The following is a 27,962-nucleotide window of genomic DNA, read 5'->3' as shown; positions in this document are numbered from 1 at the left end:
AAATCTAATATTGGGCATCAGGAATTTCGCAACTGATTAAAGCCTTAATAATGAAATTGGGTTACAAGCGCTCGGTAACATTAAGCCGATTAGACCGCGATTGTCATTGGATTTGAGTGCAGTAATATTTCACTCTCCTCCCAGCAGACACAATCCCTCGTGATTAATAATTCACCGGAACAATCTGTGGAAATTGCAAAGTGTGCAAACGGGGCATTTACGGAAAGAAGGTGTGTAAATACGGCAAGGATGGAAAAGTGTTGTAAATATGGCAACGATATAAAAAGTGTGAGAATATTTAACGTGATAGGTAAAAAAAGTGTGTTTATGTCTCATAGATGGATAAAAACTGAGTAAATATGCATAAGAGGAAAAAACACATATATAAGTAAATGATAAAAAAAGACATGAGAAATTATGGAGAAAACATGGTAAATATTGCCATGATTGGATGAACTTGAATATTTATTGCCATGATACAAGACACATATGTAAAAATGCCAGGTATATGAGGATATATAACTGTGTGTATGGTATATATATATCTAACCGGATATAGCTGTTACCAACGTGGATATTATTACTGGTAGCGTAGATATTGTTGTTGGTGACGTGAATATTGTTGTTGGTGACGTGGATATTGTAGTTGGTGACGTGGATATTGTAGTTGGTGACATGGATATTGTAGTTGGTGGCGTGGATATTGTTGTTGTTGACGTGGATATTGTAGTTGGTGGCGTGGATAATGTGATGAGAGAGATCAAGAGAGTTACAGAACAGTGAGAATATCGACGTCCTAAAACCACAATATATTTTGTAATAATAAATTATGTCAGCCTAAGCCTGCTGTTTTTGCTAAATCCTGTAGCATACAGGGTTTAGAAAAAAAGTAGGTAGTTAAATCATTGGAATATTAAATATTAATATGTCTTATATACGGAATTATAATAATTTTTGATAGAGTAAATTATATTTAATTATGTATTTGATAAAGTGTGGTTGTGAAGTGGTGTATGTAAGAGAGAGAGAAGCCGAGGAGGATGTGTAGTCTAGTGAGAGTGTTGTGTGATGTGTCTGGGAGTTGATGTTGTTGATCTTCGTGGCTGTTGTGGCAAGCATCTCTCTCTCTCTCTCTCTCTCTCTCTCTCTCTCTCTCTCTCTCTCTCTCTCTCTCTCTCTCTCTCTCTCTCTCTCTCTCTCTCTCTCTCTCTCTCTCTCTCTCTCTCTCTCTCTCTCTCTCTCTCTCTCTCTCTCTCTCTCTCTCTCTCTCTCTCTCTCTCTCTCTCTCTCTCTCTCTCTCTCTCTCTCTCTCTCTCTCTCTCTCTCTCTCTCTCTCTCTCTCTCTCTCTCTCTCTCTCTCTCTCTCTCTCTCTCTCTCTCTCTCTCTCTCTCTCTCTCTCTCTCTCTCTCTCTCTCTCTCTCTCTCTCTCTCTCTCTCTCTCTCTCTCTCTCTCTCTCTCTCTCTCTCTCTCTCTCTCTCTCTCTCTCTCTTTCTGTACTCATACTCACCTATCTCACCTATTTGTATATGCAGGAACGACGTTATTAGCTCTTGTACCCCACCTTTCTAAACGGCGGCTGTCTAATGTACTGATTCCAGGCATTTTTTCTCATACATATATATATATATATATATATATATATATATATATATATATATATATATATATATATATATATATATATATATAAATATATATATATATATATATATATATATATATATATATATATATATATATATATTTATATATATATATATATATATATATATATATATATATATATTTATATATATATATATATATATATATATATATATATATATATATATATATATATATATATATATATATATATATATATATATATATATTAAACACTCCCAGAAACACACCTCCCCAAGATGCAGCTCATACTTGCGTTCTAGCTCCCTGTTACCTAATTACTGATAAGTGAAGAGAGCCATCAGGTGCATGAAACTTTGCCTAATTTCGGTTTTGCCTTGGAATCTAACCCTGATCCCTAGATTGCAAATCGATGACGTTTGCCACTCGTCCGTGTCTTTGTGTGTGCGTGAAAAATGTTTTATCATTCCAAACATTCAGATTATCAAGATTAGTTCTTGTCCCTAATCATTCAGATTAGGGACAAGAACGGCCAAAATGCTGCTTAATATACTCTTTGTCTTTCTATACTTAATATGTCTTTCTAATATATTTTACCAGCATATTTTTGGTGGAATTAATTTTAGATTGAAGGAACATCGATTTCATTCGGGTTGGTATATAATAACTACATGGAATTTTAATGATGCTGAAGCTTTGACTGAAATATTAATAAAAGCTTTCATCATAATTAATTTTTTAACGCAAGTGTTAGTCCAGTTTCATAATTAGCCGGTCAGCCACTCGCTGACTTTATCTGACAACAGCTGGTGTTCTGAATGTCAGTCCGGCTTTAATTAGATGTATATAATATTTTTTGAAAAATATTTATAGGGGAAAGGGAAGAGAACTATCAGGAGAGAGCGCCAGCTCATTTCGTCTATATAGCACTCAGAAGGGGTCAGGATAAGGATTTGGGATGGGACGAGGGGAAGGAGTTGTGTCCAACCACTTGGACGGTCGGGGATTGAACGCCAACCTGCATGAAGCGGGTATTGATATGAATATATATTGCTGAGTGTTTAGAACTGATGGTTAGTATTGTCCCCACTCTCTATGGTGAGTATTGTCCCTCAATGTCTACGGTGTTTATTTTCCTCACTGTGTTGGTGAGTCTTATCCCCATTTTCAACGGTGAGTATTGTCCTTACTCTCTAGGGTGAGTATTGTTTCCACTCTCTACGGTGAATATTGTCCCGACTGTCTACGGTGAGTACTGTTCTCACTCACTATAGTGATTATTGTCCCCATTTTCAATTGTGAGTATTTGTCCCCACGGCCTTTGTTAAATCTTGTCTTCAGTTTTCATGGTGAATATGAAATGGGTTCCCATGTACATATATAAGGTTTAGTGAATGACCCGAATGAGTAAGACTCTTAATTATTTATTAGTCTAATGTTAGTAATTATTGTTTAGCTGGTTTAATTAAGCCGGCAAGTTGTGAGAGCCTGATGCAGCTGTGGTGGAGTAAGGTATATATAGAGGAGTGGCTGGTATGGAGGGCCCACTTGTCTGCTGACCATGGAGGCTGTGGGTTCATCGCTGCTCACTCTGCTTCTGCTTTTCCTGCTGCTTGTTCAAGGTGAGATGATGTTGTTGCTCCTTCAGCTGTGAGCTGGACACAGGGGCTGTGTTATGTCTCGCTATCACTCTGTGTCTTTCTTTGCTGATGTTGTTTTTATATGTCATCTTGAAGGGAAATGTTTCTAACTGTCTATCTATCTGTCATTGTCTCTGTCTGACTGTCTCTCTCTTCATCTCTTTCTCGGCTGACACTGAAAAATTTACTTATGTTAACTTTCTTTCATATATCAGCCAAGGAATGAATGATTGCTGTGGAAGTTATGTTCTCAAGAGACGCAGAGTCAGCATACGACTGTTGATATGTGAGCATCTTGTGTTGCGCCTTCCAATTTGTGGCTGTCAGCGAAGTTGTCCTGGATGTGCATCTTGTAAACATTGAATGTTTACATAATAAGAGGATCGCAGACATCTCTCCAGAATTGCTGTACATATAGGAGAATAAACTTTTGTTAGGTTTTTCGTCCATTGCTAGTTGAAAAGCTGTGAGAAGCTTGGGAAGGGGGGGGGGGTTATATGTAAAACTTGTACTGGGTTCAGTAGAAGCCTCCATACTTCCTGTGGATTCAGTGGAATTCCAGGTTGTATAAAACCATGTCGTGGTACAGGGGTAAGGTGAGCGGCTTCGGAGAACACTAATCGCAGGTTCGAGTCACCTCTAAGCTCCAATTGAATTTCTGATTTGATATGTATATGAGGTGAGTATAATTTGTTTCACTAAGAAATATGGCATTTGTGAGATAGTGGGAGTGTTGCTAACGTAGACCCACTGAATTCTGGCTGTTTATGGGAGTGAAAGTTTTGCACTGAAAGTTTTTTTTATTAATTAAATTGATTTATTTATCGATGAGATTCATGTGAATGGTTGGAATGTGGACTTGAATTTAAATTTGGCAATCAGTAATTCAAAATTGTTATTTTTTATTTTATTCGACTTGAGAACAGTACCATAGAGATTTAAGTATATTAGATATGAGTGAGATTTATCCATACCTGCTACACTTTGGCCCTGCAGCAGGGGAGAGTGTGGATAGTACTACTAGCTCTACAATGCAAACGTTGGTTGTATATGATTCCAAACAGAAATATGTTTATAACCATTGAAAATATTTCATTCATTTATATAGCATACCGAGTGACCTATACTTACCCCTTAATGTTTAACATGAAATCTCATCTTTTCAGCGCATATAGTGGTGGGAACCAGAGACCAAGAGCAACCACAACCTCGATTGACCTCCATTTTCAAACCACAACGAGAGCACTCAAGCTCACCTTCAAACATACAGAAGCGAGCTATAACTATATTCAACCCTTGGAAAGTACTCGTCGCAAGTGTTCAGAAGCAAGGAAAATCGAAGCCGGTCGACAACTCCACACCAAAGCCATCGACAGAGAGACCAGTGCCCTCAACAACCACAAAGCCACCAGTCACACTAATCTGCTACTCAACCAACGGAACACACTACACGCCTTACCATATACCAGATCCAAACAATTATGAGCACGATGAGCAAGTCACCTTCGTCCTGAAAAAGAATGCCGGTTTCCAGTCAGTGGAACCAATCACATTCTATCCGGCCAATGCTTTAATCTGTTATCCCGAAGAATACGCCTCTTATTACCAAACCAAACCTAATACCTTTTTGGTAACAGTTCCTCCCAGCATCCAGCCGACCGAGCCCTTCCCCTTACTGCCAACAGAACCAACCCAACCAGAGGAGTTTCCTGTATGCGATTATTTCGAAATTCACCCACAACACAGCATGACGCTGGAGCCCAACGCGGAATGTAACATCAGGAGGGCAGGAATTCTTCAGGAGGAAAAGGAAGAAATCGTTAGACTACATAACGTCTTCAGGGCTAAGGTAAGGTCTTTAGATGATATTGTATGTTTGTCTTCATATATAGAACTCTTATTGCCTATTGGCATATCAAAGGCTGTTGAAATTGTGTGAAAATTATGTTAACCATGCTTGGGAGATTAGTGCAAAACGGTTTGGTAAAAACAATACACATTTTTGTTGATTTAATAATAACTTTGGGGAAGGCAGTATGACGCACAAACATTGGAACAGAAGAATTAGGGAGCACCGTAGCAAGTCTGACAGTACACAATATAATCAGGTCCAGTCTAAACTCCTCCCCTCTCACCCCATGTATACCTATGCAGTCCATTCATGTAACGAGATGAAATGCTTTCCTCACCTGTACTAGCTGGAAGCCCTTTGCTTACATCAACATCCCTATTTTTAAACTAGCATTTTCCTACATTCATCTCCAAGATATATTTCCTGATTGCTCATAGTATTAAGACTTGAGACCTGCTTAAGACCCTAACCTACAACTAATTCTCTTACATTTCTCTTTGTTTTGCGACTCTTTATAAAGCGAGTGTTGAGGGAGACACTTTGTTTCCCAATATTCGGGGACAGGATGCCGGATAGGTTCATCTAGGTCCCTATCAGGCAAACTATTGACCACCCCCAGGACTAAACCCACAACACTTTCCTAGCTTACGGGTACCTATTTACAACAAGGTAAACAGGGGCATCAAGTGAAAGTAAATGTGCCCAAGCATCTCTCTCATAACCAGGAACGTTTCTGGCTAATAGACTCACTCTATCTTCGTTTAAAAAGTTCCTGACTCAAAGTATCAATAACGTTATCCTTCTCTGCACTTGAACAGGAATCAGTTGTAACAATAACACGATTAGAACTGGTATCATATCCCTTGAACAGCTTAAGTGACGTCCAACTACGAACTGTTCGTGCATCATTTGATCACCAGCTTGAGAAGCCTCCTGATTGGTTGGGTCTTGCCCAACCTGCTCCAGTGCCACCTGACTGTGGGTTGGGTTTTGACTGAGCGTAGCGCTTATGATCTGCGTTGCTAAGTCCAATGTAAACATTGACTGTCACTGAGAAAGGTGGAAATGCGGAGGTAATACAAAATTTGAATTTGAATTTCCTTTCAGCAATATAAAATTAAAGAGAGAGACGTACACACACACACACACACACACACACACACACACACACACACACACACACACACACACACACACACACACACACACACACACACACACACACACACACACACACACACACACACACACACAAATGCAACAGGGAGCAGGATTTGACACCTCTTCCCAGCAATCTCAGGATGAACGATTAAAAAAAGGAGACAATGGAAAAGACAATTTCAATATAACAACATGAATTATGAAGGTGCACATGTATAATCATTAACTATTATCGAAAACAGGAAACTCATCCAATCTTCACCACTGAGTCCTAACCATAGCCAAGCCCAACAACCTCATATCATCCATCTTTCCCTTAACCTGTCTCTCCCTCCTATTCTTTCATATCCATCCCCAGTCCAACTTCCAAGATACTGTTCCACAGTTTCTTATGAACTTATGCAGTCTAGGTAATGGAGACTACGACCACACTACTCAGCTAACATTCGATGGCAGGCTGTACGCTTACGAACACTTTGTAAAAAAAGAAAAAAGGATCGGGTACTATACTTATACTAAATGTTACCAATCAGCTACTCGGAACAGAGAGTTCCAAGTAGTACGGGCTATGGTGAGCCCGTAGTTGACTTACCTGGCACAGGAGCGGGGCTGTATCTTGCCTATGAAGTATTGCATTATCTTACACAGGTTTCAAGAGGAGACGAGCACCGCGGGCGCCCTGGACCGCAGCTGCAGGCAGCAAACATGTGTGTCCTGCACTGGAACGAAGAATTGGCAGCTGTCGCTCAGGTGATTGTTGACTTCTTCAAAATGAGGAGTTCAAACATTTAATTAATCTGCGTGCATACTCTACAACAATTACGTAGCTGTAACATACACACATACATGCATGTAACTAATCCTTTTATCTTATTAATACATATATATTTTTGGGGGATGCTGTAGGCCTGGGCCAACCAATGTCGCTACGCGTACGATGGCTTCGAGAGGCGGAAACTTTGTTCCCGGGATTATGTGGTCGGCCAGAACGTGTATTATCATACTGGGACGGACTCTACTTCGGTAAGTCGAAGCCTTTCTCCTCCGTTTAATGTTTATTAGGACTTTGGCTACAAAATCAGTGTTTCATGGGCTTTCTAAACAGTGGAGATTTTCGTCTACATTGAAAGTTAGTTGGGAGTGTATTGATCCGAGGAAACAACCATATATGATGTTATTCACCCAACCACTTGGGCTGGACGGTAGAGCGACGGTATCGCTTCATGCTGGTCGGCGTTCAATTCCCAACCATCCAAGTGGTTGGGCATCATTACTTTCCCCCGTCCCATCCCTTATCCTTATACTGACCCCTTAAAGTACTATGTAGTCGTAATGGATTGGCGCTTTCCCCCAGATAGTTCCATTTCCGTCCCATTGAGAGTATCATACCTAAGCCCTATCCACTGCTTGGATGAGCAAGATCATATTTGATCTTATTTGGAATGTAATTTGTTTTAGCGAAATGTATCATTTGTTTCATTTGAAATATATATTTCTGTGGCAAGAAATACCGGCCCTTTATGTCACTGGCGTAGTTTCCATAATCACAGCACTGTATTTGCTTGAACTAATTTGGATCTGCCCACTCACGTTCGCAATCAAATAACTTTGCAATTCATTAGATAGAAATAGCGTGTGTGTATGTATTTACTATTTGTATTTACTAATTGTATCTGCTGAATCGAGCTATTAGCCCTTGGACCCCGTTTTCCTAACCAATTTATTTATTTATTCATGTATTTTTCCTCTATTGTGTCTATACTTACAATTCTCTCTAACACACACAAACACATCCCCCAGGAAGCAGCCCGTAGCAGCTGTGTAACTCCCAGGTACATATTTGTTGCTAAGAGAACGGTCCAGCAGTATGAAATAAACTCTTCCCATTTGTTTGCGTCTGCGACGGGGATCGAACCCGGGCCCTTAGGACTACGATCCCAGAGCGCTATTCACTCAGTCGCAACGCCTCTGTGTACTCACCTAATTGTGCTTGCGGGGGTTGAGCTTTGCCTCTTTGGTCCCGCCTCTCAACTGTCAATCAATTGGTGTACAGATTCCTGAGCCTACTGGGTTCTATCATATCTACATTGTGTGTGTGTGTGTGTGTGTGTGTGTGTTTGCTCACCTTAATATGCTTACACTGTCGAGCACTTGCTGAACTGAATGGCTTTTTTCACTATTGATTCTCTTCATGTTCGCAAATAAAATTTTGTATCGATTTTTTTATATAATCAAATTTAATTAATTTATGAGCTTCACATTCACATAGCTTAGAGCTATTCGACTTATTTATGTCTTCAGCTGTTATTCATATTCTCATTTTCTGCTGTGGCTCATTTTCCTTTTCAGTATTTAATCATTGCACTGTGCTGAATAATGATAAGTGTTTGATAAACAGTTAAATTTTAGTGTTGGTGGAAACTGGGTCTGTTAGATAACAAGATAACAACACTTAGATAACGATAATATTAACATTATTTACATTTGATTATAACATTTAGCATTTTATTGAGATTTTTCTTCAAGACAATATTTTCAGCGCCCAAAGAACAAGTCTCTCTCTATTTCTCAGCTCGCTATTGCAAAACTTTTATTTTTAAAAGTTCATAATTTTTTGTTAAGAATTAAACATGGTTTTATTTATAGATTCATACAATAAGTTCTCTATATTAAAATTTACAACAAAGGTGTTAAACAGCATTAACGTTTATCCCAAGAAATAAGAGTTGGCCCTCACACCCACTCCTGTGAGTGTGAGTGCCAGGAGTGCCAAGAGCTGTGAAGCTCACGAAGTGCTCTTGACTCCCTGTATATAAGCACTCCTCTCCATATATATGGCACTTCTCTCCCTATATATGGAACTCCTTTTCCTACGTTGACCAGACCACACACTAGAAGGTGAAGGGACGACGACGTTTCGGTCCGTCCTGGACCATTCTCAAGTCCTCTTCCTACATATGGCACTCCTCTCTATATATATGGCACCCCCTCCCTGCTGCCAGTTACGGGCTATTCATGACCGTGCCAGCTCTTAGGTGGCTTAACCTCTAACAATCAATCAATCTGCTGCCAGAACTGGGCCGAGGCAATCCAATCGTGGTATGACGAGGTGGAGGACTTCCCCAGAGCCAACGCCCTGAGCTTCCATGCGGACAACTCCAGCAGAAGAATCCACCATTACTCGCAGGTAAGTCTCTACCTGAGACTCTACGGCCATTAAGGCTGTGGACAATGGTCGTAGTGGTTGGGGGTACAGCTGTACGAAACGTTGATACGATAGTACAAGTCAGCCATGGGATGTGGATGATTTACATCCGTGCAGAACGTTTGTAAAAGCGTGTAAATGCTCATTAAGTGAGGAGAAACTCATTGCACACAGTAATCACAATATCGTGATGTATCAAATGAAGAATCCATGTCTTATGACCATGTCGTAGCTCAGTCGATTAAGGCAGCGTCTGGGATGATCTCGGACGTAAGTTCGAATCCTCGTCACGGCCCTTGTGGATTTGTTCAGAAGCTAATTGGATTAACATTTATTGAAGAGACAGATATGGTGTCCACTGCGTGCGTTTCTCAACACATCGTCGGTGGCATGTAAAGTTTTGAAAGTTTTTTCTTGCCCATTTTTTCACTAATTGTCATATGCGTTCATAGACACATTTTTTTCCAGTTTTACATTTTTCCACCTCCAAAAAGTGCACTTAAGAGGAACAGTAGTGAACGAAAAAATATAAATCTTTAATTATTTTCCTAATGTTTAAGCGTTTCGGAGAAAAACAGAGTATGATAACATCTATAAAACCAGCAAAATATAAGAACAAATTAACTATAAAATATCAATATATTTCAGTGATTAATACAATAAAATATATTTCAGTGATTAATACAATAAAAACTTTCAATTAAAATGATCTCGAGACTAAAACATTTTAAAGGGTATAAAACCCGAGCAACTCTAGAGTTATTTTATCAGTAAAAATCGATTCCAAGAGAGGTTCTAGCCCGAAAGAGCTGACACTTAATGCTATGAAACCGCTGTAAGTGATCACGTATTGTAATGAATGCAACTTGCCTAAGGGACAAACCTGTTCGGTAAGATTTCTATATACTCAGAGGTGCGGTGCGTTAAGTATCACAAAGTTGTAATAAAAAGGCGGGGTCCAAGGAGTAATAGATCGATTCTGCAAATACAATTAGTAGATACAAATGAGTAAATACATCTTGTGATACTATAGTAAATACCCCCACATCTCGGGTATTAAAGCTCGAACATTTAAAAAGGTAGATCAGAGATCAAAGGATATATAATCGATCTCAATAAAGATTAACTTTAATGATTAACACTAATTGGAAGCTCACTTATAGATGTATAAACAAATTAACGACATTATTTATGAAATATAACTTAAAGTAGCACACTAAGGTCATTTTACGTGAAGAATATCGTCAGGGACCTGGAAACATGAGTCGAGAATTTAGCTGTGTTTATATCTTCGTGTATTATATAAATTTTAACTACATATTCCCTTGCCTTCCTCTGTGGCAGATGGTATGGGGAGTGACACGAGAAGTAGGATGTGGAGCAGTGTACTATTCCCAAGCCGGATCTAGTCTTGGCCGTGTGTATGTGTGCAACTACGGACCATCCGGCAACTCACTGGGGTCCCCTGTTTATCAAGTTGGACTCCCAGGCAAGGCCTGTGGGTTCGCTATTCCATCAGATGTCTATCCTGAACTTTGCGAGTGGAATCAGAACTACGGAAGAATTGGCTGACATATTAATTTTTTGGTTTAAATGTTTTTCATTGTTTAAGTTCTGGTTTGTAAACTTAAAATAAAAGTTGTTATATAAACTCAAAATAAAAGCTGATAATTTATTAACCATCTCCGCTGTTCTGATTATTTCATGTGTTTTAATATAATATGTAGAAGATGCAATTTATGATATGCAAAATAACGCGGAAATTAGAAATCCCTGAGCGCTCTCTATCGCTCAATATATTTTGTTAATTTTGTGTATTACTGTTTTGAAATTTATGACAATGTTTAACTCATCATCCTAAGAGGCAGAAGGTAAGTAAATATGCAATAAGAGAGCCTTATGTAGTTCATGTGGCAGGAGGAAATAAGAATTCCTTGTCAAGCTTGGCTACCCCCATCAACTACCAGCGTGGCTACCCTCATCAACCAGAAGCCTGGACACCTTCATCTACCAATATGTAACAAGAAAATTTCATCTTTTAAGTTACGACTTAACAAACATTACACAGATGTGCGCATTCTTCACCACAAAAAACTGAGACGATCAATCGAGCAGAAGCAAGCACGAATGTTTTTACTACGATGGCGCAGAATTAATAAAGCAATAAGTTATCTCAAGTATAGTTCAGCTGATAAGAATCTTGTTATCTCTCCAGTGTGAGGTACAGCAGGGTTGATAACGTCTCAGTAGAGACACAGTGAGAGGCCAGCAGCGGCGAGGAGTATCGAGGAGCATCGTGTTCCTTCAGTTGACGTGTGAGGTGGGTGTTTCTGGTGGTGACTGGGACAGGCTGCTGAAGGCAAACGTAGTCTGATGAGGATACGTGCAGGCTGGTGAGGATACGTGAAGGCTGGTGATGACACGAACAGGCTGGTGGTGGAGACCAGAACACGCTGGTGTCAACAAACCAGGTTGGGAGGAAAAGCTGTTGTAATCTCATATACAATAGAGACTGTGTTTACTATGCCCACAGAGTGTTGGCATCCGTCATTACCAGGAGTATAAGACTAACTCTCTGACGTACTACACTATACGCTATAAATTTTCCAGGATAAATATAGAGACCCAAATTGGGTTGGGGAAAAAAAAAGAGAAGAGTGGATAGGAACAAAGTGGTTAGATTACTTTGGAGTTGTTTGCTTGAAATGTGTGGCTTTAGATGTATGTTGTATTTAAATGTATGTTAGTTATATGTGTTAATAAGTTAGATATGATTCCTGTTTCATAATTGTGAATGTTTTTATCTATAGTGTGAACATGAGTATAATCATTTTTTTTTTTTTTTAGAATTTGTACCTGTAGGGTATATCTTCCTGCTTGGTGTAGTGTCATATATTACTTGTTTTTTACTTAAATTGCCGTGTGATCAGCTTATATTTCGGGTTTGTTCTTTACTTAAAAAATAACCTTTACTATTTGTTCGTGAATGTTCTATTCGTGCATTCGTATGTTTTAAGAAGTTAACTTGTTCATGGGTGTTATTTGGGTCAGTCCTTGAGTCCTGTTATTTCTGGCTGTGGCTGATAGAGATGTTCCATTGTAGTAGCTGACGTCCCCGTTATCTGTTGGTGAGTGATGAGTAAACACTTAATCTCTGTGAATTACTGGGTGATGTCACGAGATAATTTTAAATATATTTCTTTATTTCTAAAGGATATATATATATATATATATATATATATATATATATATATATATATATACATATATATATATATATATATATATATATATATATATATATATATATATATATATATATATATATATATATATATATATATATATATATATATATATCCCGTTAACTTTCAACTGATGCCTCTGTTTACCGGGCAGTAAATGTAATCCCATGAAGTTGCTGTTGTGAGCAGCATTTTGGAGAGTATTGGCTCCCCACAGTGAGGAACAGAAATATCAATGCCTTGGCTTGACAAGACAGCGTATAGCTGAGTTGACCAAACCACACATCTGCTATTAGCTTTTCGTTTGACAGCTTATAGCTGTCTAACGTACTTCAGGAATAAGAGTATCGGTCGCCTCTAGGTAGCATTATCTCATTAAATAATCATTATTTTACCACATAACACTCTTTACTCTCTCTATTAATTTTTATTCTGAAGATACACCTCGTGAAATAAGGGATGACATATGAAAGAGATTGACAGGTGCTCAGAAAACAGTTATGGCTCTTGTCTCTTTGATACCCATATCTGAAAACTTGAACTTTGACCTACTATAAGCAAACTTCTGTCATAGTTTTAAAAATAGTTATTATTAAAAATTAAGTTTCTAATAACTAGGTCAAAATAATAACTAAAATTATATTTTTTCCCTTGACCAATAAATCTGTAAATAGTAAAAATGTAATTAATTATTTTTATTAGGAAATGATATTACTCAATACACACAGAAATCACAGGGTAATTAGTTAACTCAGGTTAATATACCTCATCACCTGTAATCTGTCTGTACTCCGATGTTACAGTGGGAGAAAAGACTGTACCCCCGGAATTTTTTGTTTTGCATAATTGAGCAAATCGAATGTTTACGACAATTTCCTAGTCACTGATTTCAAAATTGGGGCATGTGTGTGTCCCTAATTCTCTTTGTAGTGTTTAATAGTTTTAATTGTTTCATTGTTCCAGTGTTTATGTGTTTGACTCTATTATGAGTGTATATATGATCAATTGTTACTCTAATGTGCATATATGATCCTGTTTGACTCAAGAGTGGATATATGGTCCTTGGCTGCTTCATGGTTGTTCTTATATGAAAATATACTTCGAGGTCGTTTTAGTGAATATAAGTTGTAAGGTCGCTCTAGTGTATATATGTTTCATGGTTGTTCAAGTATATTTATATATAAATATGCTCAGAGGATGTTCAAGACAATATGTTTGTTCAATGGTTGATCTAGTGTACATATGCTCCAAGACTGCTCCTGTATGTCACTATTCCAAGTTCGTTCCTAGCAATCACACAACTTTGGAGCTGATATATGCTAGAGAAACCCACAGGAATATGCTTTCATTGGTTTGAGAACTTCTGATATAAGAACTAAGAGAGCAGAATTTTTTTTAATGTGATTCCAAGATGATGCGAATCTGATTCATCAGATTTTGGATATAAGCCTTAACGAATATTCAGTAAACAATGACAATAAATTGTTTTGACCTTACAATTGTTTTGAACTTAAAAATGGACCTTAACTTACTTATATCCTTATCTCAGGTGATTGCTGAATAATTTTAGGCAAACCAAGTTCAAATTTCATTAACAACATCATACTGATAATATCATTCAATAACACTTTATAATTAACATAATATTCAATAATTTCATGACAGAGTGAATGGTGATTTCATCATAGAACTCCCAAGTTGACCAAAACAAAAGTACTAATAATAATACACGAAAACACGTAAGAGAAAATTATATCTTTTTATTTATTTATTTTTTTTTTGTATTTAGGCAAAAATTTAAGAGGTAATTTTATAACCAAGAAATAATTTTAATAATTTCTTGCTAAGCATATAAATCTTGTTTTTAATAGGTAATAAAAGGCATACGTAACTGAGCTTCAGTATTCACTACATTCTCAGTTTATCACAAAATATTTTATTCAAAAAGAGAATGAACGCCAAAAACTACTAATGTTTTTGGCAGGTAATCTACGCTGAAAGAAACAGCGCAACGAATGCCTTCACTGGGAGGTATAGTTCGCTTATCCCTGTATTTATTCTGACAGTTTAATTTAGTCCTAGATAATGTTCAGAACAAAAGTGTTCTTTCTGGTGTTCCAATAAGTTATTATTGAAGCCATTATAGCCCCTAGAGGTATATTGGCCTCAAACCCAACACTAAAATGAATACAACAGCTTTAAGTTACTTAAGTAATTCATAAAGACACTTATCTTGCATTGCAAAACAGCACTAATACAGCAATACAGCTCAACACAAATACAGTAACACAACATTAGTACTGCAACGCAAGTCTACCTTAGTACTGTAACGCTAAAATACTTTTGCTGCACAACACATTAGTACTGCATCGCTACACTGCACTTGTGTTGCAACACAGCTCACTAGTTATGCAAGAAAAAACTTCATTTGTCTTGCTACATAATACTGCAACACGCTATTAGAGCTTCATCCTACACTAGTATTACAAGACAACAGCTCGAAAGTACGGAAATTTAATACATAATTTTATTTTATATTATTTGTAATTGAGCACAAACAACTTAAAAGTGTTATCTAGTACTAAAAATGTAAAGCTTCGAGTGAATAATACCGTTTTGAAGGATAAGACAATTTTACGTTTTAAAATATTTTTAAATTATTATGGGGAATAACATAACATATAAACCTAACCGAGAGGCGTTCACTCATGTAGCTTATATATATGATACTTGATTTAGATATTTTTAAACTGTTCAGAAATACTTTGTTTACTTCTCTTATGATACCGAATCAGAAAGATTTATATGGAGAATTCTCGTATAAAAATGTTATGATATTAATAATTTAGCTTTAAGAGAGAGTTGATTTATTTTTATAAAGGTTTCCTTACCTCCAATTTATTTTGTTAAATAAATTTACTGGAAAACGTTAAGTACTTTCATTCTCTCACATTGGTGTTTCTCAAAACTGGGTCTAGCAATCGTCTGTTCACAATTATAGCAGGCTGGTACATCACAGCTAACAGAGGTAGAAAACGATATTTTGGGCACCTGGTTATAAATTGAAAAAAAAATTAATCGTGTTGTTTATAGTAAAATAACAATTTATGTCTTCAATTTTCTACTCAAGTAAAATTACCCGTCTCGTAGAGACAGTATACTAATTTTCTTCCTCTACAGACGACGTTTTTGTCTCAGTTAAACAAAATTTCCAGTTAGCTTTTTATATATTATAAATGTAAATTTAATATGATATCCAATTAACAGGAATTTTATTTTCAATTGTTTATTCCCCATACAGAAGATGTTATAGTAATCAAGTCCAGTAGTTCGCTGTTCGTGAGCAGAACTTTGCAATCATTTTGGCTCCATAACCTTGGCATCTCAAAATGGAGGATATGGACACAGATGAGTCCCCTAAAGTCAGGAAGAGACGCATCTTTAGACAGGTCAGTAAGATGTTATGAATGTTGGTGATGATCTGGGATAAAAGTTTTGTTATGACCAATATAGAATAAATTATCAAACCAGTTATCCATTTCTTTATTCCCGGAATGAATGTAATTGTCACGAGAAGACAAACGGATCTCCAAAATGGATAAGCTCCCTAACTTACAATCGTGTGCTTCCAGCTGTGCAAGGTGATGCAGGCCAGCTTAGGCACCATCATGATTGGCACATTGTTCACCTTCCCATCCGTCATGACTGCTGATCTTGAGGAAAGTGACACTACTATATATGGCACCCACATCTCCCTGCAAGGCCACGATGATATGATTGGTATCTATTACGTCACAGTACATCACAATGTTTCCTGTGCCGTCAAGATTTACGAGACTGTCAAATATTTTCAAAATTGGCTAGTACTGTAATCAAGACATTCTCGGTATTAATGAAAATGTTTGATCGTGAGATATAACTATCTTAGAACAATCATTTCAGATCATCTGTAATCGACATTAACACGACTTTAACCCCGACAGGAAGCCTGGTGATGCTGGGATCGCTGCCTGGTGCATGGGTCACAGCATCCGTCGCACTGAGATGGAGACGACGGAAGTCGATGATTGTTCTCGGAGTGTTGGCCATCCTAGGATGGCTGGGAGTGGCTCTCCTGCCCTCTGTCATTGGAATCCTGATATCCAGGTGAGCGTTCACGGTGATATGCTAATGGACGCATACTTGTCAATGTAAACGGGAAAGCATTAATGCTGACATACACAGGGAAACATACACGGCGAACTACGTGGAGAGCATACTGGAGCATATATTAAGTGAAGCATACAGGACGATATTCTCGTGGAAACTTTAAGGTCAATATGTTCAGAGGAGCATACACTGCCCTAGGCTCTACAGAGAGCAATACAAATAAATTAAAACTATACGTCTTACTTAAACTGTAAACAACACTGCCAATATATATGGGCGAGACAAAGTAGATTTTTAGAAACGTTTAAATCTCACAAGCAACACGTTAGAGAACGCAAGCAAGAATATGTATAGTATATTAAATATTTTCAGTGAATTAATATGACTCAAATTTCACCATGATGACTTAATTTTATAACATATAACTCAGATGCGAGAAAACAAAAGAATTGTTACAAATAACGGACAAATATTGCATTTCATAATACATATTTTCAGCTTTAAATTCGCGATGACCATTCCCCTTTTTACTAAAATAATATGATGCGAATCTAGCTTGTGGATGCCAGAGATAATTATATAATAATTGCCCACAAAATTGCAGGAAATAGTGTTGCTTGTTGTTTTTATACTGATAACTAATTCGAGAATACCATCTCCCTGATGCAAGCATCAAGAGAGCTATAATAATAATAGTTTTCGCTGTTCAGTGGCATTAAACGTTAACTAAAGCTCAAAGATGAGAAAGAGCAGAACATATTAAAAGACTTCGCAGGCCGGAAAATGAGCTTCGGAGTTAAGCCACTTGGGGTGATGGAGATCTCCGGAAATACTGCATATTTAAGGTCATCAGTATGCGTTGGTCCTAAAATGCCCTGGAAAGTGATATGGGGAGATAGGACTCTCATACTTTTCTCCGATGATAATATTTAGGTTGTTTTATTTATCTTAATTATTATTTTTTTTATTATTTGCTACCACAGACGTGGCCACACATTTACAATGCTAACCAGCATATATACATTTTCTTCTGTCCTCCATGGACAGGGTTAGTGAAGTGTTAAACATATAGTTCAAGGGTTTATTGAACACTCAACCACAGAAGGTGATTCGGTGCTTTTAAAATGCTAAGCTAACCTACATACGTAAATACATAGATACACAGATTTACGTATGCCCTACATAATGTGTTTGATGTGTCTTTTACATAGTGTCATTAATGTGCATTCACAAAAGTGAAATGCAAATTATTTTTTGGAGGAAACGCGTTAACGGAAATTTATTGTGCTCTAGTTCTGCATACTTCTTTATTAATTTTAACGTACGTAGGTTTTATTATTACCTATTCAGTTTCTCCGTCTTCAATAATTTTACAAATAATACTTCGTTGGCCCTCGTAGTGATTAGCGGTTTAATAGCACATGCGAGCTATTAAATAAGCAATCTCCTTGACTGAACTGTGTTTGTAGTTAGCGTCTAGTCTGTAATGAGTCCGTCAAGTCCGACAGAGTGAGAGAGGCAGTAGTTTCATAGCCACATTTTGGTGACAGGTGAGGTTCGAGTCGTGGAAAATCTTTTATATAGGAAATTATGTTTAAAAATATATCTATTCTGTAGGATAAAAATGAGTAAGCGTGAACTATATATTCCTTGATTCTTTTAGAAGGCCCCATTTGCTATATTGACTATCCTAATGTTGACCTACTGAGTTGAATCACGCAAGAGTCTGCGAGGTTCTGCTCCTGTTTCCTGTTTCTGATGGCTGTGTATTTCTTTAAATGACTCTACAACATCGTATATACCATACATCATATGTATTATCGATGATCTCCAGTATACTCCTGTATAGTTTCTAACGCATCATAGTTTCCTCTTGTATGAAAGGACAGTCAATGCTTATCTCTTAGATACTGTGTCATAAATGTAAGAAATTGTTTCTTAAAAATTTTAATATTATTCCAGGTGTGCCACTATTCACTTACTGGAGTCTCATGTATGTAATAATAATATTATAACAATAAATTTATTTACAAAATACACATATTAATATATTATAAAGGTGTTTGAAGGTTCAGAGTAGAATATTAAATAAAGCCACTAATATGTAAAGCATTGTCAAGGCAAATATGTCACTACACACGTACTGGAGAGTTATTCATATAGCTCCACACCTGATGAACCCGTGACAGGTATCTCCCTACTTTATGACACGAGTGTTATACATGATCTTTGGCTTCGTACTTGCTGTTGTCTTTACAAATGTGTCTTTACACACTTGCTTGTGTGTCATGTAATTAACATCATTCTAGCTGTTGCTTCAACTGGCGTGTTCGTATGCAATTCCTTCAGTGTCATGAATGTAGTGCAAGTCTCATACCTGTTGTCGCCGTGACAGGTGTGTGTCTGGTGTGGCCATGGGTGGCCTGGCGGTCGTGCTGAGTGCCTACACTGCTGAACTGGCTGATGATCAAGTCAGGGGCACTATGTCGATGGTCCTTAACCTTGGCATTATGAAAGGTGGGTACAGGAATGCCTCTACAACCCCCCTTCCCCTTCCTTCGTGGGCACTCACTCCCTCCCACACACACACACACACACAAACACACAAACAGTTGATTGACAGTTGAGAGGCGGGACCGAAGATCCAAAGCTCAACCCCCGCAAGCACAAATAGGTGACAATTAGGTGAGTACACACACACACACACACACACACACACACACACACACACACACACACACACACACACACACACACACACACACACACACACACACACACACACACACACACACACACACACACACACACACACACACGCATTATCTTTTGTTAGTCTTGTACTCAATCAGTCAACCTTTCAATGAAAATCTTCTTCCTCTGGTACCTGTGTCTTACACTTTACGCTAAAAAGTTATACGAAAATTAATTTTCACTCGAGAATTTCACAGAGACTGATTCATCAACCAAACTCGTTTTTTTCTAGATCCCTTAAGTGTACCGTTAACCAGAGGGGCTCAGAAGTTCACCCTTGCACACACCATATAATATATTTTGAGAACTAATATTATTCAATAATCTAATCTAATATAATAGTTAAAGCAAAATCAGATATGTACGTGATATAGTAAAGAAGAAAAAATCAATATACACTATGTTAATTTGAAAATAGTATATAACGTAAATAATACACTAAATAAGATAATATATTCTCATGTGTTATGCTAAAAGATTCACAAATATATACACATATTTATTTCTCAGATCTTCTTCCCAGACAAATGTTTATGTAATATGTCTGACGTCTTTATGTATTGCATCTGACAGGATATTATGAATTGTTAGATTAGAACAGTTTTGTTTGTATTTATGATGTACTGGTATATCTATTAACGTTGTGGAATTATAAAATATACTTAAGATAACTTTTAATATATCCGACCCTAAGCTTAATTACATACGAAGCTAACTAAACCTTTTATTATAACTATTACTAAAAAAAATTCTAAAATAATTTCAAACTACTGTTAATTACATGAAACATCCAAGTGTTGACATTATGTAGGATAGAGTTGGAGATACGTGTTGGTACGACTGGAGTTGTACGCATATAGCATTGTATAGTTGTATGTAATGCAGTAATAGTGTGTTGCAGGTCAGTTGCTGACGGTGTGCATTGGGTACGGAGCCCGATACTTCGTTGTGGCTCTCGTTCTTGCAATTATTCCCACACTTTTTCTCGTTGCGCTCATCTGGCTTCCTGAGAGTCCTGCTCTCCTCGTCCTTAAAGGTGAGTTCAGCCGTCTGTACTGTTGTACAGTACGTATATCTCACCTATCCTGGCTTTGTGCCCTGGAGAGGCCACTCCGGAGCGCAACTCCATAGTCTTCTATGACTGATTAATGCATACTACTACTTCTGTAGGCTTGGTAGTGGAGCTGTGGTAGTCTTAGTAGCCCCAGTCTTATCGAGTCATTTTTTATATTATTATTATTATTATTATTATTATTATTTTTATTATTATTATTATTATTATTTTTTCTACCACAGACGTGGCCACATATTTACAATGTTAATCAGCATATATACGTTTTCTTCTGTCATCCATGGACAGTTAAACATCTAGGATGCAAATAGTTCAGTGATTTATTGCACAATCAACCACAGAAAGGGATTGTAGTGATCTTAACATGTTAATCTAACAGATTAGTGTAACATTGAAAACATCACAAATCATTTAAAGTGTGAAGGATTTATTGTTCTACTACAACTCCTGAAATGAGATAACTTACAGTATCTATTTAGTCGACACTGCCAATATGTATTAATGACTACATGCTGGTATTTTCGGCCAAATAGTTACTATAATAACCCTCATTTTAGAAGGATGGACTGTGATCTGAGGCGATCCAGAAAACCTTAAAATTATCAAAAGATTTCAAGATCAATGGGTAAGTTATTTAAGGATAACGTTGATGTTCATATTATAGATAAGGAAAACTTATTGCAAAGTGTAAGGTTTAAAGAACATTTGTAAGACTATTAAAAAGGTAATAACACATTTTTTAATGGATATAAATATATACATACATACATACATACAAACTCGCAAACTGTTATTAGCCTCGAATTACATTTCTCCACCTTTTAAAGAAAATTCTCTTCCAATAGCATCTACTCTGAATGTTGAGAAGTCCGCACTGATGTAAGGTGTGTCTTGGGAAGAAGTTAGATTTAAGATTTCCCTAACTCTCTTAATTAAGTTATATAAACTCAGTGCAGAGTTCAGTCTCATCTTACTGCGGGAGCGCAATCCATGTTGACTCAAATAGAAGTCAACTTTCCTAAACGTTTTGTAGAAGCTACATATTTTTTGACCGAATAGAGTCAACAGTAATAGTACACAGTACCTCAGGTTTTAGAATCGATTTGAATGAACTATCGATCAGCAGACAGGTTCTCAGATTAGAAAATCTGAGTTTAAAATTTTACAAATAACAAATTTAACAAGTAAAGGTTAAGCCAAACGGCAAAATACATTTACTCGCCCTATACAGAAGCTGTTCATATTGGTGGTACATCAAACACAAATATTATCAAATGTAACGTGGATTACCACAAGAAGATTCAATGTTAAAATATAACTTTTCAAATTCTACTAGGAATTTCCATCCCTATAACAAGCACTACGCCAGTCTCCATCAATGGAAGATGTTTTGGGGATTTAAAAAGTTACCAGGAAGTCTCCACTTGTCAAGAGAACTCAGTACTGTGTTCCATGTCAGAGTTTTTTTCATCATATAATGGTTTTCATTCTAACGTAAATGTATATTTTACACATACTACAGTTCCTGCTTCTGAAATTCAAGCAGAGTCGCATTACAACAGATAACAGTTAAAAAAAAAACAGAGCTCGCTTTTAATTAACAAAGAAAGTAACTCAAATGAAAAAGGACATGATGTATTTCAATTTCAACTCTTCTTTGTCAGGTGAGGACGAGAAAGCAGCAAATATCCTGCTGAAACTCCGGGGTAAGCACGCCGACCTTCAGGCCGAGATGCAGACTTACAAAGACATGAATCACGCCAAGGAGGAAGGCCCAAAGTGGCGAGGACTGATCCAGAAAGAGGTCTTCAGGTCTTTGGCTATAATCTGCTCCTTGATGGTCATTAATACTTTCTCAGGTAATGTGTCAGCTTTACATTGGTGCATATAGAAAGGAAATGAGCTTAATGAAGGCCTTATTGTCCTAACCTTCTTTTCAGACTATGTTCGTAGCAGATTAGGTTTCGGGTAATGGTTAAGCTATTGCAGTTTCCGTTATGCTATCTGTTAAACCAAAAGTAATATGATTTATATTTTGGGGATGCCAGTGAATACATTGTGTAGAGTCAATCCACGGTCGCTATAGGTACTCGAATTCTTGGTGGATGGAAAAAGACTATTTTGTTTCGTATGGAATTTGAAAGTAGTGATGGAACGTAATACAGTCTTTCCCGAGGAACTCAAGAGTGTGGGTTATAGATATAACATGATATATTGTTATATAACAAGAGATCATGTTATTGTCATGCCTGAAGAAGTAGAGGATTTTGAGATTGTTTTCTGTGCTGGTGAAGTCTTTAGAGAAAATCATCTGTAATACTACGTTAATCAGTAAAAAACGGAAAAGATATAATTTTATGATTTCTTACTAATTCAATATTTAAAATTTACTCTTAAGTATTTATTTACCTTTTCAAACCTCGGACACATCGTGTCACATACGAAGAATTGTCTTTAAGAGTTCTGAAAACAAACAGACCGAAATGTACCTCTTAAATATTTTCAGATGCGTTGGTTGGGTGTCTTAATTCTCAGCTACGTTATTGTTGGCTCATCGTGTTTTGTGTCCAGCCACTTTGACTGGACGGTAGAGCGACAGTCTCGCTTCATGCAGGTCGGCGATCAATCCCCGACCGTCCAAGTAGTTGGACACCATTCCTTCACCCCCGTCCCATCCCAAGTCATAATCCTGACCCTTTCCAAGTCCTATAAAGTCGTATTGGCTTGTTGCTTTCCCCTGATAATGAAAAAAATCAGAGTGTTTTGTTAACTAAACTTGTACTGTACTTGTTTTTGTTAACTAAACTTGTACTATACTTGTATTTGTTTACTAAACTTGTACTATACTTGTTTTTGTTTACTAAACTTGTACTATACTTGTTTTTGTTTACTAAACTTGTACTATACTTGTTTTTGTTTACTAAACTTGTACTATTACTATACTATATATATCATGTACTTTCAGGCTACATGGTTCTAAATGCCAACGCGTCGAGGATTTTCGAGGGAGCAGGATCGACAGTGAACAGTGAACTGTGCACCATCCTCATTATGGTCGTTCAGGTGGGACAGTGGCTACCTCGAATCATAATCATTCATGTGTTGGAACTTGCGTAAGAGCGCGTCAATAGAACTCAGAGCGGCTTGAGCTTATTCACTAGATGATGAAGTCTTTTGTAGTGTGAATTGTAATGTTACGCCGATTTATTTCGCTCTGACATAACAACTTGTGTTTGTAATATCACTAACAAGTGTAGATGACAGCTTTCATTGGGTAACGTGTGTGCTTTCTCTAAAGTGAACATTCTTCTAAGAATATTCTTTGAAGAATATTCTTGATATTCTTGTTTTTGATCTACAATGGAATATTATTCAAAAGCTTGATTTTTAGTTTTTCATTAATAATTTTGAAGAATATTTATTCTGTCACAGTGAAATATGTTGTGTTCACAGTTTTTTGCAGGCATGGCTGGCTCACTTCTCATGGACAGGATCGGCCGCAAGAATATCCTGTATATGGGATTCTTTCTGATGAGCACCGGTCTAGTGGCGTTGTCAATATTCGTTGGCGTCACCCAGAGACACCCTGGCCGGTAGGTAGAGTCCACGAGGCTTGATACATTGACTTAGTTAATGAGAAAAGTTAATGAGAAAGAGGTACTATGACCGATGAGAATGATTCTGTTGATGTACGTGGAAAGACTTTTGTATGTACAATTCAGGCGATGAGTCACATTAACGTGGCTGAAGTATGTTGACCAGATCACACACTAGAAGGTGAAGGGACGACGACGTTTCGGTCCGTCCTGGACCATTCTCACAATCGACTTGAGAATGGTCCAGGACGGACCGAAACGTCCTCGTCCATTCACCTTCTAGTGTGTGATCTGATCAACATGTACAACTCAGGTTAACGTTCAACTCAGCAATAAATTTTACAATATTTTTAAGGGAAAATTTCATATACAATGAGAAAGATGAAATACGGAGATGACAATGAGAATGATAAAACACAGAGATAAAATAAAATTAAATGGTAGGAAATAGTAGGCAATAAAGAGAAGATGTAGAACTTAGAATCAGCACATAACTACATATATATGCAATGGACACATACATAATTCGAGAAAGAGTAGAACACAAAACAGAAACAAAAAATTAACGATAAGATGATTAGAAAACGAACATTAAACTTGCTTTAAAATGTAACAAATTCTAATTCTGCCTCACGAAACAGGAGCTATAAGGAAGACATGTCCCTGTTGATGGAGTCAGTGACCGCCCCTGCACCGGTGGTGATACCCGGAGGGTGGCTGCCCTTGGCTTGTATGATGGTGGCCCAATCTGGGGTCGCCCTCGGCGTTAACTTAATGCCTTTTATACTCGCCCAAGAGTACTTCCCTACTGTCATACGTTCCCAGGTACGGGCACTTTCCTAGCGTCAAAATCACAACACAGATAAATCACATTATCGTGATATGTCAGTGAACAAATCCACAGGAGCTGTTATGCGGATTCGATCCTATGTGCTGAGGTGTTCCTATTTGTGGCGCAGTTGACTAGAGCGTGCATCTGGGAACATATTGAAATCCTCAGATTAGGCGAAATTGTCATTAATTTTGTCAATAAAGATGTTAATAATAAATACCCAACGCATAGATTCGAAGCCTCATCACGGCTCTTGTGGTTTTGATCAAAGTTATATATAATGATTCGAGGCTTCAGCGACTCTAGTATCACTTGCTCGAAGCTCTGAGGGATGTAATGTACAGGTGTTTAACCAATTATTCTTTATTATTACTGTAGTGCCTCATCAGATTTATGATAATCACCTAGAAGGCTAAATCATAGTTCAAGCTCAAGTATGTTTATTGAGACAAGAAAAAATACATCTCAAAGGGATAGAGCAACTTAGGCTATTTCCACCCCCCCTAAGGAAAATTTAATATAGTTCTAAAGCATTATTTTTATTCTAGACGCTGGTTTAGTGAAGACTGTAGGTATTTGTAACGTCTAGACTGTTGGTTGTTTCATCAAGACTGTGGGTATTTGTTTCATTAAGACTGTGGGTACTTGTTTCATCAAGACTGTGGGTACTTGTTTCATCAATACTGTGGGTACTTGTTTCATCAAGACTGTGGGTACTTGTTTCATCAATACTGTGGGTACTTGTTTCATCAAGACTGTGGGTACTTGTTTCATCAATACTGTGGGTACTTGTTTCATCAATACTGTGGGTACTTGTTTCATCAAGACTGTAGGTACTTGTTTCATCAATACTGTGGGTACTTGTTTCATCAAGACTGCAAGTAATTGCTGATGAGGGTTTCATCTAGTGGGTTTGACGCATTACTTTATGTTGATTACATGTGTGGAATTGGTATTTTGCTTCAGCATTTTAATTCTTAAGTTGGGTCAATAGCATTAGAATTAGGTACATTAAGTATGAGGAGAAGAACGCCTGGGCACAGAGGTGAAGCAACACTGATGGATCCAAGAATGTAAACATGAGAAAAGAGTTAACTAAAGAACCAACATTCAAAACAGCAGTTTTGAATGTAGCCATACAAGTGGTTTAATAACCACCTGTGTAACCACTACACAGGTGGGTATTTAAAGGTGGTTGAATTTGTGGTTTCCTCCTCTTATTAAGCTTACCAATGAACACGTTTGTTACGTTTGAAGCTTCCTTCATTAGCCTTCGCTTGTTGTAGCTCTCATGTATCATTCCCCCTTGCTGTATTTCCCTTCACATGACCGTCCCCTCATCCCCTGCCTTCAACACACTCTCTAAACCCCCGTTGTGGTGCTTCCTCAGGCGAGCAGTATCTGCTACACGGTATGGACCCTCGGGAACTTTGCGGTGCTGCAGCTGTACACGCCCATGCTCAACACTCTCGACCAGTCGGGTCTCTACGGCCTATACGCCTCCGTCAGCGCCCTGGGCATCGTCTTCACGGCCCTCTTTGTCAGGGAGACCATGGGGGAGAAGGTCGGATAAAACCACCAAGAACATCCAGCTAAAACTTCACATTAATTATCAATGTGTCTCACACCATCATTCTTTACTACGTAATATTGATGTGTATATTTTTGTACAGTTCATTCTCAGGTCAGTGTGTTTTGTATACTTTTTAATATTAAAGTGTTTGTTCGTATTTATGACGTGTTATGCCCTATGGTTGAACTTAAAATGTAAAGCTATTGATTAAACAAATCTATATTTAAATAACACAATAACATGTATGCCGGTTTTGTTTAAGTGTATCGGTTATTAGCAAGGAGACGAGGAATACGAGAGACATTATAACGATGCAGAAGATTCTAATTGGAATTGTCGAAACGAAGTATTGTTCAAACATAGACAGTACAAAACTACAAATATATAGAGTCCCGTGGATATCAGAAAGATATTCAGTGTAAGAGTTACCAATGAATTTAATCAGTTAAACGAGGATTTGGTTGACAATTGCTAAAAACATATTTTGAGCAATTTAATATTTGCAGTCTTTTTATGTAAATACTAAAATATATATTTGTAGACATGGTCAAATGAATTGCAAGCACACATAAGTCAATGGACTCACACACACACACACACACACACACACACACACACACACACACACACACACACACACACACACACACATACACACACAAACACACACACACACATACACCCACACACACACACACACACACACACACACACACACACACACACACACACACACACACACACACAACCACACACACACACACACACACACACACACACACACACACACACACACACACACACACACACACACACACACACACACACACACACACACACGCACACAGAGGGCATGAACTCAAAATGCTCAGGAATCTGTACACCAGTTGATTTACGGTTGAGAGGCGGGACCAAAGAGCCAAAAGCTAAACCCACGCTAACAAAACTAGGTGAGTACAACTAGATGAGTACACATATGGAATGGAATGACCTAAAGGATCAGGTTGTGAAAGCAAACATCGTCTATAATTTTAAAAACAAATATGATAGAGAAATAGGACAGGAGTCATTGCTTTAAAGAACCGACTGCTAGAAAGACAGAGTTAAGTCAAAGTCAAAGAGATAATGTTAGAATCTGCAGGCACAAGTAAGGGAGTATTCAGGTTAAGACGACGAAGACTCATACATTATAAATTTAATCTGCTTGGCCGTTGCTCACTAAGATCAGTGGCATTAAATTAGTTTTCAACGGGTC

At 37.5% G+C, this 27,962-nt stretch overlaps 2 protein-coding genes across 3 annotated transcripts; both read left to right on the top strand.

The window, feature by feature from the left end:
* The first annotated feature begins 3,179 nt into the window (after positions 1-3,179).
* On the top strand, positions 3,180-11,170 carry LOC123748761 (uncharacterized). Its single transcript, XM_045730906.2, has 6 exons — positions 3,180-3,250; positions 4,435-5,117; positions 6,930-7,031; positions 7,188-7,304; positions 9,355-9,468; positions 10,831-11,170. The coding sequence occupies exons 1-6, from the start codon at positions 3,190-3,192 to the stop codon at positions 11,056-11,058; spliced, it is 1,305 nt and encodes a 434-aa protein (XP_045586862.1). The 5' UTR covers positions 3,180-3,189; the 3' UTR covers positions 11,059-11,170.
* Positions 11,171-11,713: 543 nt separating this feature from the next.
* LOC123751319 (facilitated trehalose transporter Tret1) lies at positions 11,714-26,864 on the top strand. Of its 2 annotated transcripts, none has more exons than XM_045733423.2 (11): positions 11,714-11,806; positions 16,033-16,180; positions 16,364-16,511; positions 16,715-16,877; positions 19,276-19,397; positions 20,536-20,670; positions 22,371-22,565; positions 23,672-23,769; positions 24,160-24,299; positions 24,944-25,127; positions 26,525-26,864. In XM_045733423.2, exons 2-11 carry the CDS (start codon positions 16,121-16,123, stop codon positions 26,705-26,707), a joined length of 1,428 nt encoding a protein of 475 aa, XP_045589379.2. In that variant the 5' UTR covers positions 11,714-11,806; positions 16,033-16,120; the 3' UTR covers positions 26,708-26,864. The 2 variants fall into 2 exon arrangements, with proteins under 2 accessions (XP_045589379.2, XP_045589370.2); XM_045733414.2 differs by lacking the exon at positions 11,714-11,806 and adding an exon at positions 11,813-11,957.
* Positions 26,865-27,962: the final 1,098 nt, after the last annotated feature.

This window comes from Procambarus clarkii, chromosome 4, assembly GCF_040958095.1.
Source record: "Procambarus clarkii isolate CNS0578487 chromosome 4, FALCON_Pclarkii_2.0, whole genome shotgun sequence".
NCBI lineage: Eukaryota > Metazoa > Arthropoda > Malacostraca > Decapoda > Cambaridae > Procambarus > Procambarus clarkii.
The sequence above is the reverse complement of the archived record's forward strand: the minus strand, read 5'-3'. Positions and strand labels throughout refer to the sequence as shown.

Bases quoted from the DNA above. Each gene is read 5' to 3' on its own strand.
- LOC123748761 (XM_045730906.2), top strand. From the start codon at position 3,190: ATGGAGGCTGTGGGTTCATCGCTGCTCACTCTGCTTCTGCTTTTCCTG. The intron at 3,251-4,434 runs GTGAGATGATGT...TCATCTTTTCAG, and splicing joins TTTCCTGCTGCTTGTTCAAG to CGCATATAGTGGTGGGAACC. The intron at 5,118-6,929 runs GTAAGGTCTTTA...TATCTTACACAG, and splicing joins ATAACGTCTTCAGGGCTAAG to GTTTCAAGAGGAGACGAGCA.
- LOC123751319 (XM_045733423.2), top strand. From the start codon at position 16,121: ATGGAGGATATGGACACAGATGAGTCCCCTAAAGTCAGGAAGAGACGC. The intron at 16,181-16,363 runs GTCAGTAAGATG...GTGTGCTTCCAG, and splicing joins AGAGACGCATCTTTAGACAG to CTGTGCAAGGTGATGCAGGC. The intron at 19,398-20,535 runs GTGGGTACAGGA...AGTGTGTTGCAG, and splicing joins TAACCTTGGCATTATGAAAG to GTCAGTTGCTGACGGTGTGC.